The 14068-nt window shown below is 52.5% G+C and overlaps 2 protein-coding genes and 1 non-coding gene across 12 annotated transcripts in view; 1 reads left to right on the top strand and 2 right to left on the bottom strand.

Moving 5' to 3' along the window:
• The window catches only part of HTT (huntingtin), a 102042-nt gene extending 94641 nt beyond the window's left edge, over window positions 1–7401 (bottom strand). For 4 of the 5 annotated variants that reach the window (XM_036327574.1, XM_036327555.1, XM_036327549.1 and 1 more), the window contains exon 1: window positions 7044–7401. In XM_036327574.1, the coding sequence (XP_036183467.1) occupies window positions 7044–7237 (194 nt within the window). In that variant the 5' untranslated portion in view covers window positions 7238–7401. The remainder of the gene's footprint in view (window positions 1–7043) is intronic. The other variant, XM_036327544.1, reaches the window with a different exon arrangement.
• Window positions 2096–2285, top strand: LOC118662527. The gene has a single exon (XR_004969776.1). It is a non-coding gene; the product is annotated as a U2 spliceosomal RNA (small nuclear RNA).
• Window positions 7402–11308: 3907 nt separating the features above from the next.
• GRK4 (G protein-coupled receptor kinase 4) overlaps window positions 11309–14068 on the bottom strand; it is a 43936-nt gene continuing 41176 nt past the window's right edge. The window contains exons 14-15 of one of the 6 annotated variants that reach the window (XR_004970786.1): window positions 13367–13731; window positions 11709–11846 (exon numbers count right to left, since the gene is read on the bottom strand). Coding sequence is in view for 2 of the 6 variants with exons in the window: in XM_036327403.1 (XP_036183296.1) it covers window positions 11688–11846 (159 nt within the window). In the remaining 4 variants the exon portion in view is untranslated. Of the gene's footprint in view, window positions 11847–13366; window positions 13732–13865; window positions 13968–14068 lie in introns of those variants that run through there. The other 5 variants (XM_036327418.1, XR_004970784.1, XR_004970773.1 and 2 more) reach the window with 5 other exon arrangements.

Genomic DNA, 14068 nt, shown 5'->3' with positions numbered 1-14068 from the left:
CACCCGAGCAAGTCTCCCTTCCCACACACGACAGCACTGCCCGCACCCACGGAGGCCCGCTCCCCCCAGCAGAGCTTCTGCAGCTCATGCACACGGGATGCTCACAGAACCTGGCAAGAGGCAGATTCGGACGCAGGAGGTCCAAGAGTGGCAATGCGCTTCTCATAAGCTCCCACGTGACACCTAACTGCGGCCCTGGGGCCACTCTGAGCAGCAGGACCTACGCATCCTTGTCTCCAACAGAGTCTAGAATCCGAGCTTACTCCATCCCGCACAGGATTAACAGGAGCTCACACCGGGTCCTGTTTCCCTCCCTGTCTGAGTAAGGTGGATCTATGACCTACGGTCCTGTGCCAAGTGGCTCCCTTGCAGGCCTGGGGGTCACAGGGGTGGAGCCCTTAAGGTGGAGAACATCGGTCCACGCCCATTTGAAAGCCAGGACAATGCAAGACCTTTGTCTTTACACCTCCAAAAGCCCTTTTATTTGTTTTAAATATATTTTTATTGATTTCAGAGAGGAAGAGAGAGGGAAAGATAGAAACATCAATGATGAGAGATGATCATTGATCAGCTGCCTCCTGCCCGCCCCCTACTGGGGATCAAGCCCGCAACCCGGGCATGTGCCCCTGACTGGAATCAAACCTGGGACCCTTCAGTCTGCAGGCCAACACTCTATCCACTGAGCCACACCGGCTAGGGCCAAAAGCCCTTTAAAAAATTAGCGCTACAGTGTGATACAGCAGTTAGTAAGATCACAGAGCCGGCCTCGCTCTATGCACCTCGGTTTACTGCGCTGCACAGGTGTCACACTACTTACAAATTGAGGCAAGACCCTCCACCAGCAACAATAGCCCGATTCGTTTTCCTGCGCCGCTCACTTCCCTGCAGTGGTCCGGAGGGAACCCGCAGTGCCTCCGAGCTCGGCCTGTAAGTACTGCTATGGAACAATGTCTGTGATATGTTGGTAAGTGAAAAAACACAGTGTGAGCTCAGTCATGCAAAAAAAAAAAAAAAAAGAGAGACACATTTAAATGATTGTATATGCATTTAAAAAATCCAGGAAGAAGACAAGATATTTAATAATTGTTCTTTTCAGGGACTGAGACTACAACAGGACTTTGTCATCTCCTGTGCTGTTAGAAGATGTTTTTACCATGTACATGTGTAACTTTCGTAATTTTTAAGCTAACAAAACACAACCGAAAAAGAATTTTTCCCCAAAGTGGTCTAATCATATTGAATCTAGCAGCGACTTGTCTCTGTACTGATGAACTGTAACAGTTCTTTAATTAGCCTGGATACTAGACCCTTATCAGATATATGATTGTAAAAATGTTCTTTCTGTGGGTTTTCTCTTTACTTTCTTAATAATGTCTTTTGAAGCAAAAAGCCTGCCTGTTTTTGGCCCGTCTATGAGCTAAGAATTCCTTTACATTTTTAAATGGTTGACAAAAAAGAAAACAAATAATATTTCATGACGTGAAAATCATATGAAGTTCAAATTTCAATTTCATTAGTAAAAGTCTGTTGGAACACAGCCACACTCAACAGTTTACATATTGCCTCTGGCTGCTTTTACTCCACAATGGCAGAGTTGAGAAGCTACAACAGAAACATGCCCACAACACCTGATATATTTACTATCTGACCATTTGCAGAAAAAGTTTGCCAATATTCATGGATCACAAGACTAACTATTGCTAAGATGCCAATACGCCCCAAACTGATGTACAGATTCAATGCCATCCCTGTCAGAACCCAGCTGGCTTTACAGGAACTGACAATCTATGGAAATGCAAGGGGCACAGACAGCCAAACTATCTTGAAAAAAACAAAGTTGGAGGACTCACAAAATTTGAAATTGTGATACAAAACTATACAGTACTGTGGAGGATAGTATACAGACCAATGGAATAGAATTGAGAGTCCAGAAATAAATCCATACAGTCATGGGCTATTAATTTCCAACAAGGTGCCAAGACAACTTAATGGGGAAGAATAATCTTTTCAACAAACGATGCTGGGATAATTACATATCCACGTGCAAAAGAATGAAGCTGGACCCTTATCTTGTACCACATATAAACATTAGCCCATCACTTCTCAGCCTTTGGCTAAGATCAAGTGTAGTATCTGTTCTTATCAGTTTAATATCTGATACGTCCTCTATCCGAGGAAAATATATTAAATGGATTTTTGGGATTAGGAGATGGAATAGGAGCTTGTTCTGTCCACTCCATGCATCAACCTGGTATTGCAGTACCTCCAGGAACGGTGCACCAAAATATAAAAGTAAAAAAATAAAAATTAACCCAAGATGGATAAGACCTGCCCAGCTGGTGTGACCCAGTGGCTGAGCATTGACCCACGCACCAGGAGGTTGCTGGTTCGATTCCCAGTCAGGGCACATGCCTGGGTTTTGGGCTCAATCCCTAGCAGGAGGCAGCCAATCAATGTTTCTCTCTCATTGGTGTTTCTCTCTCATCAATGTTTCTATCTCTCCCTCTCCCTTCCTCTCTCTCTAAAAATCAATAAAAACATTTTTTTTAAAAAGACAGATAAGACCTAAAAGTATAAGTCAGAACTCTAAAATTCTTATAAGAAAACACAGGAGTAATAAATCTCTGTGACCCTGAGTTAGGCAACATTTTTTGAGGTATAACAACTAAAGTACAGCAACCAAAGATAAAATAGAAAACTGGGTGAGTTCATCCAAATTAAAAACTTTTCAGTGAGGGCGGGGGAAAATCAACAATAAAGATAATTTTTAAAAAATTAAAAACATTTTTGCTTCAAAGGACACTATAAAGAAAGTAAAGAGAAAACCCACAGAAAGAGAGAACATTTTTACAAATCCTATCCTATCCTATATAATAAAAGCATAATATGCAAATCGACCAAACAGCAGAACAACCAGTTGCTATGACGTGCACTGACCACCAGGGGGAAGACCCTCAATCCTGGAGCTGCCCCCTGGTGGTCAGTGTGCTCCCATATTGGGAGCACTGCTCAGCCAGAAGTGAGCATCAGCCACAAGCCCAGCGGCGATGGTGGGAGGTCTCTCCTGCCTCCACTGCAGGCAGCTGATAAGGAGCAAGGGGTCCCAGACTGTGAGAGCCCTGGACTGCGAGAGGGATGTCTGCCTGCCGGCTTAGGCCCAATCCCCGCCCTCCCCTCCCCGCCTCCCGGGGGTCCTGGACTGCGAGAGGGCACAGTCCAGGCTGAGTGACACGCTTTCCTCCCACCCCACCCCACTCCAGTGCAGAATCTCGTGCACCAGGCCTCTAGTATCTGACAAGAGTCTAGTATCCAGACTAATTAAAGAACTGTTACAATTTGACAACAGACAAATAACTAAAAAATGGGACAGAATGAGGACAAGGGCTTCAAAGTGAGTGTACCAGTCTGGGTCCCTAATCTTCCTCAAAAAGACAATAAACTCTTACCTGTGCAAGCTACTGCAGTAGGGTTTTGTTATATGCAGTTGAATATAATCCTAACTGATAACACCACCTATAGCTAAACTAAATGATGCTTAGTAGACAGAGATGTGAACAGGTCCTAGTGGCCCTGCCTTTGAAATCAGTCCCTTCTCCGTCACCTCGCCTCGGCCAACGTCCTGGCAGAACCCACCACACCTACCCCGGACACTGCAGGCTTCCTACCAGCTGGGCCGCCCATGCTCCCCTCACTGTGCTCACCAGTGTTCACTGTGAAATGGAACTGGAGTCCTGCCAGTCCCTGACCAAACACTCCGATGCCTTCCTATCTCATTGAGAATAAATGCCAGCGCCTTTACTCCAACTACAGGGGAGGCCCTGAATGGCTGGGCCTCCTCCTACCTCTCTGACCTCACCTCCTACCAAGAGTTCCCTGTCTGCTCAGCAGGTGTAGCTCAGGGATGGAATGTCAACCTATGAACCAGGAGGCCAGGGTTTGATTCCTGGTCAGGGCACATGCCCAGGTTGCAGGCTTGATCCCCAGTGTGGGGCATGCAGGAGGCAGCCAGTCCATGATTCTCATCATTGATGTTTCTCCCTCCCTCTCCCTCTCTACATTCAATAAAAAATCTTTTAAAAGAGTAGTTTCCCTCTCACTAATTCAATCAGCCAAACTGACCTCTGTGCTCTTCCTCTTTGGGCCTGTTCCCCTGCCTGGAATGCCCATCCCCCACACCTCACGGCTATTTCCTTGACCACTTCAGTCATTTACTCAAAGCCACCCCCTCCGTGGACACCTTACTGACCTGACGCTGCCCGCCCCTGGCCTGCTCTGCTGCTCCTCCTCCTGCACATTTACCGTCCCTCCCCGCGGCCCTCAGGAGCAGGAAGGCTCCCTGCGCGCAGCTCTCTCCGCCCACGGCTGCGGCCTGCCCCTGTGAGCACAGCGCCTCCCTACATGGATGCTCAGTAAGTATTTATTGGTGAGTAGACAATTACAGTCGGGGGAAACGAGGTGGGAATCTGAAGGAGAAGGAGAAAGTGTCAGAAGCAAATGTCAACTGCCTGCCAAGCTCGGGCGCCCTGCCTGCCAGTCCCACACAGGACCCTGCCTGCTCCGTGGAGCCAGCCAAGAGCAGGCGCTCAGGTGCCAGTGCGGCCCGCGTGGCGGTGACACCACAGCTCCGCACACTGCCTGGCTCGGGGCGCACTGCTCTCCATGCACCACTTACGCAAACCACAGGTTAAAACACAGAGCAAGAGCCATAAAAACAGACAGGCACTTTCTAAATTGCTTCGGCCAAATCTTACTTTGGGGAACGGATTTTTCAGCTGAAGCATCAGAAACAAGAAATGCCAAGATCCAAACTTGTAATCAATGAGTTTGTTACTCAAAATTTATGAATACCTGCGTTCTCAACAGCGAAATACATAAACAATATGATGTTTGTGCATTTTAGTTAATAGAACAATAATTAGGCCTAATGCAGTTTACTTCAGAGCATGCTAAGAACCTTTAAAAGTTACTCTGTTGAAATACTTTTGTTTTTGCCGAAACCGGTTTGGCTCAGTGGATAGAGCGTCAGCCTGCAGACTGAAAGATCCCAGGTTCGATTCCGGTCAGGGGCATGCACCTTGGTTGCGGGCACATCCCCAGTGGGAGATGTGCAGGAGGCAGCTGATCGATGTGTCTCTCTCATCGATGTTTCTAACTCTCTATCTCTCTCCCTTCCTCTCTGTAAAAAATCAATAAAATATATATATAAAAAAAGAAAGAAATACTTTTGTTTTTAAATAATTTAAAATCTAGCTTTACATATGCACGGGTTACAGCTGGAGGGACTCACGGGAGGGCGTGTACTGCGCTTGCCTCTGGGACAGTTAAGCACTTGGGAAGAAGGAGTGGGAGTGAGACTTTCCATTGTTACCTTCGGAATTGGCATCACATTAATGTGCTGCTTACGCAAACACAATAGATCATAATTTTAAATAAGTCAGTCACACATTACCTTAAAATAAACGAATGAAACAGAAGCTATCTACTCCTCAGGCCTGCTTTAGAAGGAAGTCACCTTATACCCATGTGTGAAGATAAGGAATTCGGCAGGCTCTGTCAAATCAGCTAAGCACAGAGGGCGCACTTTAGGATGGACAGCGTCTGGCCAAGCCACCAGGGGCAGCAGTAAGATCTCGCTCCCACCCAAAGCCCTGGGGCTCGGTTTACACAAGAGCCTGGCGCTGCGTGAGATGACAGGCACCTGGAGAGGCACGGCATGGGTTGTGACTATAAGTCGCTTGTTGCGGTCATCTATAATAGTAATAAAATTGTTTTTTAAATTTTTCTCTAAGTAGCCAAACAGGTTTTTCACCTCTTAGAACAACAAATAATTTATTTCTAAATTTTATTCTAACAGATAAGCCAACATTACTCCGCAAATCCACATTTTTCTAATTAAACTCTCGGAACACCGGCAGGGCCATATCAGAAATATAAAGAACAAGAACACATGACAGAGGAGATCCGTCTGAACAGTGAGCTCCTTAAAGGGGCTGCCGTCTGGCACACCTGCAGGTCAGCAAGAGAAAGCCGGGGGCGGGGGGGGGGGGGGGGGTCGACCGGACTGCAGCGCAGGGGCTTCGGGGGACAGTACGCGGGTTCTGTGCGCAGGTGCTCGGACGGCCTCTCTTTTTCTGTCTCAAAAACCCTCGCAGGCACAAGACTGGGAGACCCTCAGTACCCAGGCCGGACCAGGATGTCGGCAGGGACGCTCCGGGGAGCCGTCCGCGGTCTGCAGACACCCGCGTCCAGCAAGCTGTGCGACGACCCCGGTGCAACGTCCATCCTTCGCCCAGCGGTGGCCTCTCCCCCCGCGCGGCGTCATTACCCCCAGGAGGGCGGGCAGGGGCTGCATCAGCTCCCTCACCCCGTCGGCTTTATTACTTCCCACTTGTTAATAACCACCACCCAAGTAGGTCACCCCTTCCTTCCTGCACAACCAGGACTCACTCAAGAGCGTGCAGGCCAGGCCTGAGCTTGGGCAGCGGGTCTCTCTGCTGATGCTCCAGGTCCCCGCTAAATGGAGGGAGTGCCCGGGGGGGTCGGGGGGGGGCGTACGGCGAGGCGGCCGCCAGCCCAGGGCTGCAAGGGGCCCGCGCAAGAGCGTCTCCACGGGCCGCGGCCGCACCCGCCCAGCCCTAAGGCATGACGTCATGCGCACCCCTCGGCTTTCCGCTCCGGCGCCCCCAGCCCCCCTCCCGCTCCCAGGAGGAGAGGGAAGGGAAGTGGCCGGAGGAAGCCACACGGGACGCGGCCTGGCTCTGCCGAGTTCTGCTCACAACACACCCGGTTCCTTGCAAACACAGGGCGGCAAGTTCCTTCCCTAACTTCGCACGAAAAGGAAGGCGGGGGGCTGAGGCCGGGGCAGCCTGGGCGCCGTCCGGAGAGGCTGCGCCTGCCCGCGGGCGAACCGAGACCCACGCGAGGGGCCGGAGAGCGGCCGGGCCGGTCCCGCGGCAGGAGGGGCAGGTGCCGTCCGCGGAGGCCCCGTGGCTGCGGGCCCGGGCTGCAGGGACAGGCGGGGAGCTGCCGGGGCCCGCACTCACGGACGGTGCAGCGGCTCCTCGGCCACGGCCGGGCCGGGCGGCGGCGGGGGCGGCGGCTGCGGCTGCGGCTGCGGCGGGGGCGGCTGAGCCTGTGGCGGCGGCGGAGGCGGCGGCGGCTGCTGCTGCTGTTGCTGCTGCTGCTGGAAGGACTTGAGGGACTCGAAGGCCTTCATCAGCTTCTCCAGGGTCGCCATGGCGATCTCCCACCCCGCAGGGACAGCGACCGGAGCCCTCGGGCCGGCTGGCGGCGCCGCTCAGCAGCGCGGCAATGAATGGAGTTCGCGGCCGCTGGCAGGAGCGGAACCGAGGCGCCCGGCCATCTTGGACCCGTCCCGGCAGCCCCCGCGGCCCTGCGTCCCACGACGCTCCGCCGTGGGGGCGGGGCCAGGCCGGGCGCCGGGATTGACAGCAAGAGGCAGTGGCCTCTGCCAATGGCCAGCCGAGGCGCCGACCCGCCCCTGCGCGCGACCCCGGCGAGAACCCGCGGGGCCGGAGGCGGGACCTGGCGATGAGGGCGGGGCGTGGAGCGGAGGGCGGACGCTGCGGAGAGGGCGTGGCGCTGAGGGCGGGACCTGGCGGTGAGGGGCGTGGCAATGGGGGGGCCTGGTGGTGAGGGCGGGACCTGGCGGTGAGGGGCGTGGCAATGGCGGGGCAATAAGGGCGGGGCTCCGCGGCGGGGGCGGGGCGATGAGGCGGGACCTTCGTGAGGGGCGGGTCTTGTTGGTGAGGGGCGGGCAGGTGGGACGCCCGGCGGATCGAACCCCCCACGGACGCCTGGGGTCGCAGAGCGGCCAACCTTGTCTAGACCCGAGGGCCGTGCTTGCCCACCCGCGGCGCAGCCTGGGCTGAGGGCGGGAGGGTCGGCCTTTACCTGCAGGAGCACGAAGTGGGTGCGCCCTGCTCACGTCGTAGGTGGAGGAGACCTGCGGGGAGGGGGGGTCCTCCGGCAGAGGGAGCCCAGCGTGGGCCCCCCAGCGGAGAGGGAGTGAGGGAGAGGAGGGGACCTGCCCGGCCCGTGCCTCTGCCCAGAGCCCTCCACGGAAGGACTGCCGAACCCGAGGGAGAGGACTCCTGCCCCACCCCGCGCGGTGGGCACCTCCTGCCTGGTGCCAGCCCAAAGGGGCCTAGCTCGGGGGGCCTCACCACCGGGAGGGGGAGCCCGTGCGGACGGTGCGCGCACCCGCCGGGCAGCTGTCCGCCTGCCTCCGGGAGAAGCGCCCTGGGGGAGGCCGTGCGCACAGGAGGACCCTCCAGGGCCGCTCTGGGCGGAGGCCTGTCCTGGGCACGAGCCTCACCCAGGAGCCCTGTCCCCAGGGGATGGCAGTGCCCCCTGCAGGAAAGGACCGCGCGCGCTAGCCTTGAGGTGCTGCCCTGCTATTGACAGAGGCCTCACCCCCATGCCAGCCACGCCCATCCTCGGCCACCATGGCCAGGGGCCCTCTCCCAGCCCATGCCCTGGACAGTGAGTGCCCTTCCTTCGAGTGGGGCTGCCCCTGGGGCTGGCTTCTAACCAGCATAGGGAAGAGGCTTTCCTGGGACTGGGGCACAAGAGTCTGAGGCTTCCATCTTGCTGTTTCCCTCTTGGCTGGCATGTGCATGAAGCCAGCCCTGTTGAAGAGGCCCCATGGCCAGCAGCCCGTGGGAACAGGCTTCCAGTCCCAGCGGGAAGAATGGAGCCCGCCCGCCCTCCTGCCCTCCCGCACCACCCTGGAGCCTTCCTGCCCTCCTGCCCTCCCGCCCTCCCGCACCACCCTGGAGCCTTCCTGCCCTCCTGCCCTCCCGCCCTCCCGCACCACCGGAGCCTGCCCGCCTGCCCAAGAGCCTCAGGGTGGAGGATGGTACTGATTACAGGCTTTGGGAGCGGGAAGTGGAGGACCCGGAGAAGCAGAACCCAGATTCCTGGTCACAGCACCGTGAGCCCCTGAGTGAGTGTCACACGGGCTGGCCACCAGCCCCGGCCATGAGCTGGTTGGCTGGGGCTGCTCTAACAGGTGTCACAGCCTGGGGCCCAACAACAGAAACCCATCCTCAGGCCTGGAGGCTGGCAGCCCGAGGCAAGGTGTGGACAGCGGTCTCCCGGGGCCTCTCCTGGGTGTGAAGATGGCGGTCTCCTCCTGTGTCCTCACAGGGTCTTCCTGTGTCTGAATCCCACCCCCTCCTCTTATAAGGACACCAGGCATACCCGATGAGGACCCACCCACAGGGCCTCGGTTTTCCTCTTTAAAGTCCCCGTCTCCAAATACAGTCACATTCTCAAGTGCCAGAGCTGAGGACTCAGCGTGAATTTTGAGGGACACACTTCCAACCTCCTTCAGTGATAGGACCCGTTTTCATCTGGGCCCCTTTCCACTTGGTTAAAATATGACACTGCCCATCCGTTGCTGTTCGAGGCTGTAGCCATGTGACGGGACGAGTTCTGGCACTGAGATGGAAGCAGCATGGACACGTGTTCCAGAGGCCCCTGCTGCCTGAAACGGATGTATTGTTGGCACCTGAGCAGTTGCAATGGATCATGATGACACCACATCCTGGGACAGCAGCCTGGAAGCAGCCAGGGCCCAGACGACTGGGTGATGCCCTGCCAGCCCGGCCTGCCCATCTCATGAGAATCTGGGAGAAAAGTCTATTTTGTTTAAGCCACTGTTGCTTTGGATTATTCTGTTTCTATGCTCCTAAACCAAATCTGAATCAGTCTAGAGAGGTCATAGGTCATAGAGACCTAATATTGCCACAGCAGACTGTGACTGCTCCAGCCACAGCGGAGAGTTATCTGCCTGGAACGGACTGTAATCCAGACAAGAACTCTTACAAGGAAGCCTTACAGCAGTGGTTCTCAACCTTGGCTGCACATTAGATCACCTGGGAATCTTTTTAAAATCCTGATTCCTGGGCCTCATCCTCCGGAAATTCTGTTTCTTTGTTACGGGGTGAGGCCACAACATTAGTAACAAAGAAACAGAATTTCCAGAGGATGAGGCCCAGGAATCAGGATTTTAAAAAGATTCCCAGGTGATTCTAATGTGCAGCTAAGGCTGAGAACCACTGGTCTAGTCCAAAACAGCGAAGATTAATGAACACAGCTGCGTGGGCCATTTGGCACGTCTCCAAAGCCTTAACAATGGCACGTTCCTGAACAGCAAAGACACGTCCAGTGACTGACCCGAGAAAAATCATGGTGTGTGTGTGAAGATGGGCACTTCCTACAGCAGCACCTTGGACAAAACGAGGAGACAACATAAATGCTGGGCAGGAGATGGGCTAATGAGTCATGATAGATCCATAGGACAGAAAACCACAATCGTTTTTATTTATTTTTAAAAAATATATTTTATTGATTTTTTACGGAGAGGGAGATAGTTAGAAACATCAATCAGCTGCCTCCTGCACACCCCCCACCAGGAATGTGCCCACAACCAAGGCACATGCCCTTGACCGAAATCGAACCTGGGACCCTTCAGTCCACAGGCCGACGCTCTATCCACTGAGCCAAACCGGTCGGGGCACACAGTCGTTTTTAGAAGAGCACAGATGACACGGGCAAAGGTCTCCCGTGCATTCGCAAATTGCACTCTGTGCAGCAGGATCCTGCCTCTCTTTTTAAACAAAGGGAAACACACACACACGCCCTGGCCAGTGTGGCTCCGTCGGTTGAGCATCATCCCATGCACCAGAAGGTCGCCGGTTCGATTCCCAGTCAGGGCACATGCCTGGGTTGTGGACTCGATCCCCAATAGGGAGCATGCAGGAGGCAGCCAATCAATGTTTCTCTTTCACATCGATGTTTCTCTCTATCCCTCTCCCTTCTTCTCTAAAACTCAATAAAAACGTATTTCTAAGTAAAAAAGAAAAGAAAAGCAATAGAAAAGAGACCTGGTCACCAGGTTAGTGGGCAGGGCAATTAGGTGATTTGTATTTTAATTTGTGTGCTTTTCTGCAGTTTTCAAATCTTCAGCAAGGAATGTGTACTATTCAGGGGAAAAAACATAAAAGAATGGGTTTTGTTGGAGAACTAAAAACAAAAGCCTAGCAACTAATTTGTGACGGGTCCTGCCCAGGAGGAAAGGCCAGGTACCTACATATATAAAGCAGCGTGGTATCACAGCCCCCCCACATCCCCCACCCCTCCCCCACCCCCGCCACACACACACACACACACACACACACACACGTCATCTGCCCTGAATGCAAGACCAGATAGGAATCTGTGAGGGCCAGGCCTGGGCCAGAGAAAGAAGGAAACATGAAGCAAAGCCAGGAGGGACAAATGACTGGACCAGCACATTTTAATTCTACAAAAACACACCCACACTGCAAAGGGCATAGAAAGTCACTGCTGTTTTGAGCAGTCAACATCTATTTCCACAGACTCCCATATGTGCCATTTCTATTCCTCTTCATTCCTTCCTGCCCCTGTCATCTTCCATCTGGGGTCATGTCCTTCTGCATGGAAAATGCCCTTTAGAATTCCTTACAGTGGATCTTCTATTGCTGAAATCTCTCCATTTCATTTATCTGAAAATGTCATCATTTTGCCATCATTCCTAATGGGCTTTTGTTTGGGTATGGAATTCAAGGTTGGCAGACACTTCCTGTCAGCAAATTAAAGATCTGAACATGACTGTCTTCCATTTCTCATTCTTGTTCCTAGGAAGTCAGTCGTTGCTCCTTTGAGTGTAATGGTTTGGTTTGGTTTTTCCTCTCCGGCTGCTTATGGTTTTCTGTGTCTTTGCTCTGTAGTTCCACATCAGGGTGTGTGAGGAGAGACGGACCAGCTTGTCTGGGAGTTCTGGAATGCAGGTTCTCCTGGGGAGACAACGGGGATGAGGCTTTTATTTCCAGGTGCTTACCTTGGTTGGTATACTTAGAAGCTATAAATGTTCTCTTGACCATCAAATCCATTCCCCACGCCTGAAACCTGCCGTTGCAGCATGACAGGCCCAGTCTCCCTATTCCCTTCCAGTTCCCCTGTACGTCCAGAGAGCGGGCAGCTTCAATCCCCTAGTCAGGGAGAGAGAGAACAGACTAAATCAGTGCCATTAGTGCCAGCCAAACCCAAGAGCGATGAAGTCCGGGAATAACAAAGAACAAAAACAAGCAAACAAACAAAAACCCTATTAGAGCCAGAAAAATCCAAGATAGAGGTGAAGCTGACCAGAGGATGTCCCAAACCCCACTGGACACTCCTTTTGATGCATCAGCACATTGAAAGACACACCTGAAAGGCTGATGAATATTCTGACTGAGACGCCCCTAACATTCCCACCTACAGAAAACAGGTAAAATCCCTCAAAGGACCCAAGTGCATTCGTGTTTTCTCCCTTTGCTTTTATCGATCTGTTGGTTTTTTAAGAACTTATTTGTGTCAGTTTCTGTTCAGTAGCCATTAACTTTTGTCCTTTAATTTCTTCCTCTGTTTTTCTCGATGTTTTTTCTATCCTTTGTGTTAGAGGTTCAATTCTTTTATGGCCAGATGCTTACTTTGGTTGGTGTGAGTAGGAGCTATAAATGCTCTCTGAGCACTATTCTAGTTGTGTCCCATACACCCAGACTTATAGGGATGGTGGTCATTTTCTAGAAGTTCTATAATTTTGGATTATCTCTCTTCTTAGACCCAAGAGAATTTTAGCAGAGGCTGTCAAATTCCAGGTGCCAGAGCTTCTGTGCTTTCTGAGTCTGTTATTCAGTCACAGGTTTACCACATTTGGAATCAGATACTCTTGACTATATCTCTTTTCAAATTTTTTATTAGGATTTCCTTTATGATATAATATATGGTCACTTTTCATGCATGTTCTATGGGCACTATCAATGAAGAATGTGTTATCTACATGTCATATCAATATATAGTATAATTATCTATCTATACATATGTATCTACACACTCACATTCACAAGATGCACCTCACCATGCTCTAGGTCTGCTCTATCTGGGACCGAGAGGTGGCTTAAGCTGTTCCGCTCTGCTTTAGGAAAGCTACGGCTGTTACTTGTGAACAGTTACTTCTGACCAATTTACCTTGTTTGAGAACTGCACCTTCAGCATTACTACGTGCCCTTCTGCTTGGCTCACCACTTTCGGGCTGGATTCTACCTTGTCTGAGACTCAGACGTGACGGCTGCAGTACCGACGCTAGTATTTCCCTGGGATGCATTTGCAATGGTTACACCTGAACTGTTCTCACTCGCTTTTGGATTTGTCTCAGAGACAGCCCAGTTGGGTTTTGCCTTGTGACCCAATCTGCAATCTTCCCCTTTAATTGGTGAGTCAAGACCATTTACATAAAACTGACCAGTTTTACTAAGAACAATTTTGCATGGTTTACCTTCCACTGACCTGGCATGCTTCTAATGCTATCAGAATCATCTGGGTCGTGGCTAGCCAGTGTGCCCATGCGAGGATGCTCCGCGCGCGGCACCCAGTTCAGCCATGTGGCCACTGCGGTGATGGGCGCCAGGCTTGGCGCATGGCCTCGTGCTCGGTTCCAGGCCCGACCAGTGCTGGCCAGGATGACCAGCTTCGCTTCGCCTTGTCGCCTCACCTTCAGAGTCTGCTTGCACCCCAGCACGGACTCCCACTTTCCATGACAGGCTGGAGCCTAGAGTGCGTCGGCTCCAGCACATCTTTTCCGTCTTCTCTGCAGCCACCGTCTTCCTGCCTCAGGTGGGGGACAGCCCCCAACCAGAGCAGCTGCCAAGACGGCCGGGAGCAAGAAAGTGATAAATTATTTGATGTTATGACTACTATGCACACCTCTCCCACTGTAACGGATTTCCTCCCGGGACGCATTTGGACAGTGTCTGTCCCCGAGGGGAGACCTGTACCAGGAGTGGGAGCTGGAGCCGTGCGTGCTAGAGCCGCTGCATCCAGGACGCCTGGCGGGATGGGGTGTTCTGGAGCTCTGTTGTTGCCCCTGCCCTTAACATCTTTCAAGGTGATGTGTAACGACAGAGAAGACCTGAGTCACATTCTGCATGCCGTCACACTGCATGACGCCCATCCCGCCAACAAAACAAAAGACTGTGTG

This window comes from Myotis myotis, unplaced genomic scaffold (genome assembly GCF_014108235.1).
Source record: "Myotis myotis isolate mMyoMyo1 unplaced genomic scaffold, mMyoMyo1.p scaffold_m19_p_1, whole genome shotgun sequence".
NCBI lineage: Eukaryota > Metazoa > Chordata > Mammalia > Chiroptera > Vespertilionidae > Myotis > Myotis myotis.
The sequence above is the reverse complement of the archived record's forward strand: the minus strand, read 5'-3'. Positions and strand labels throughout refer to the sequence as shown.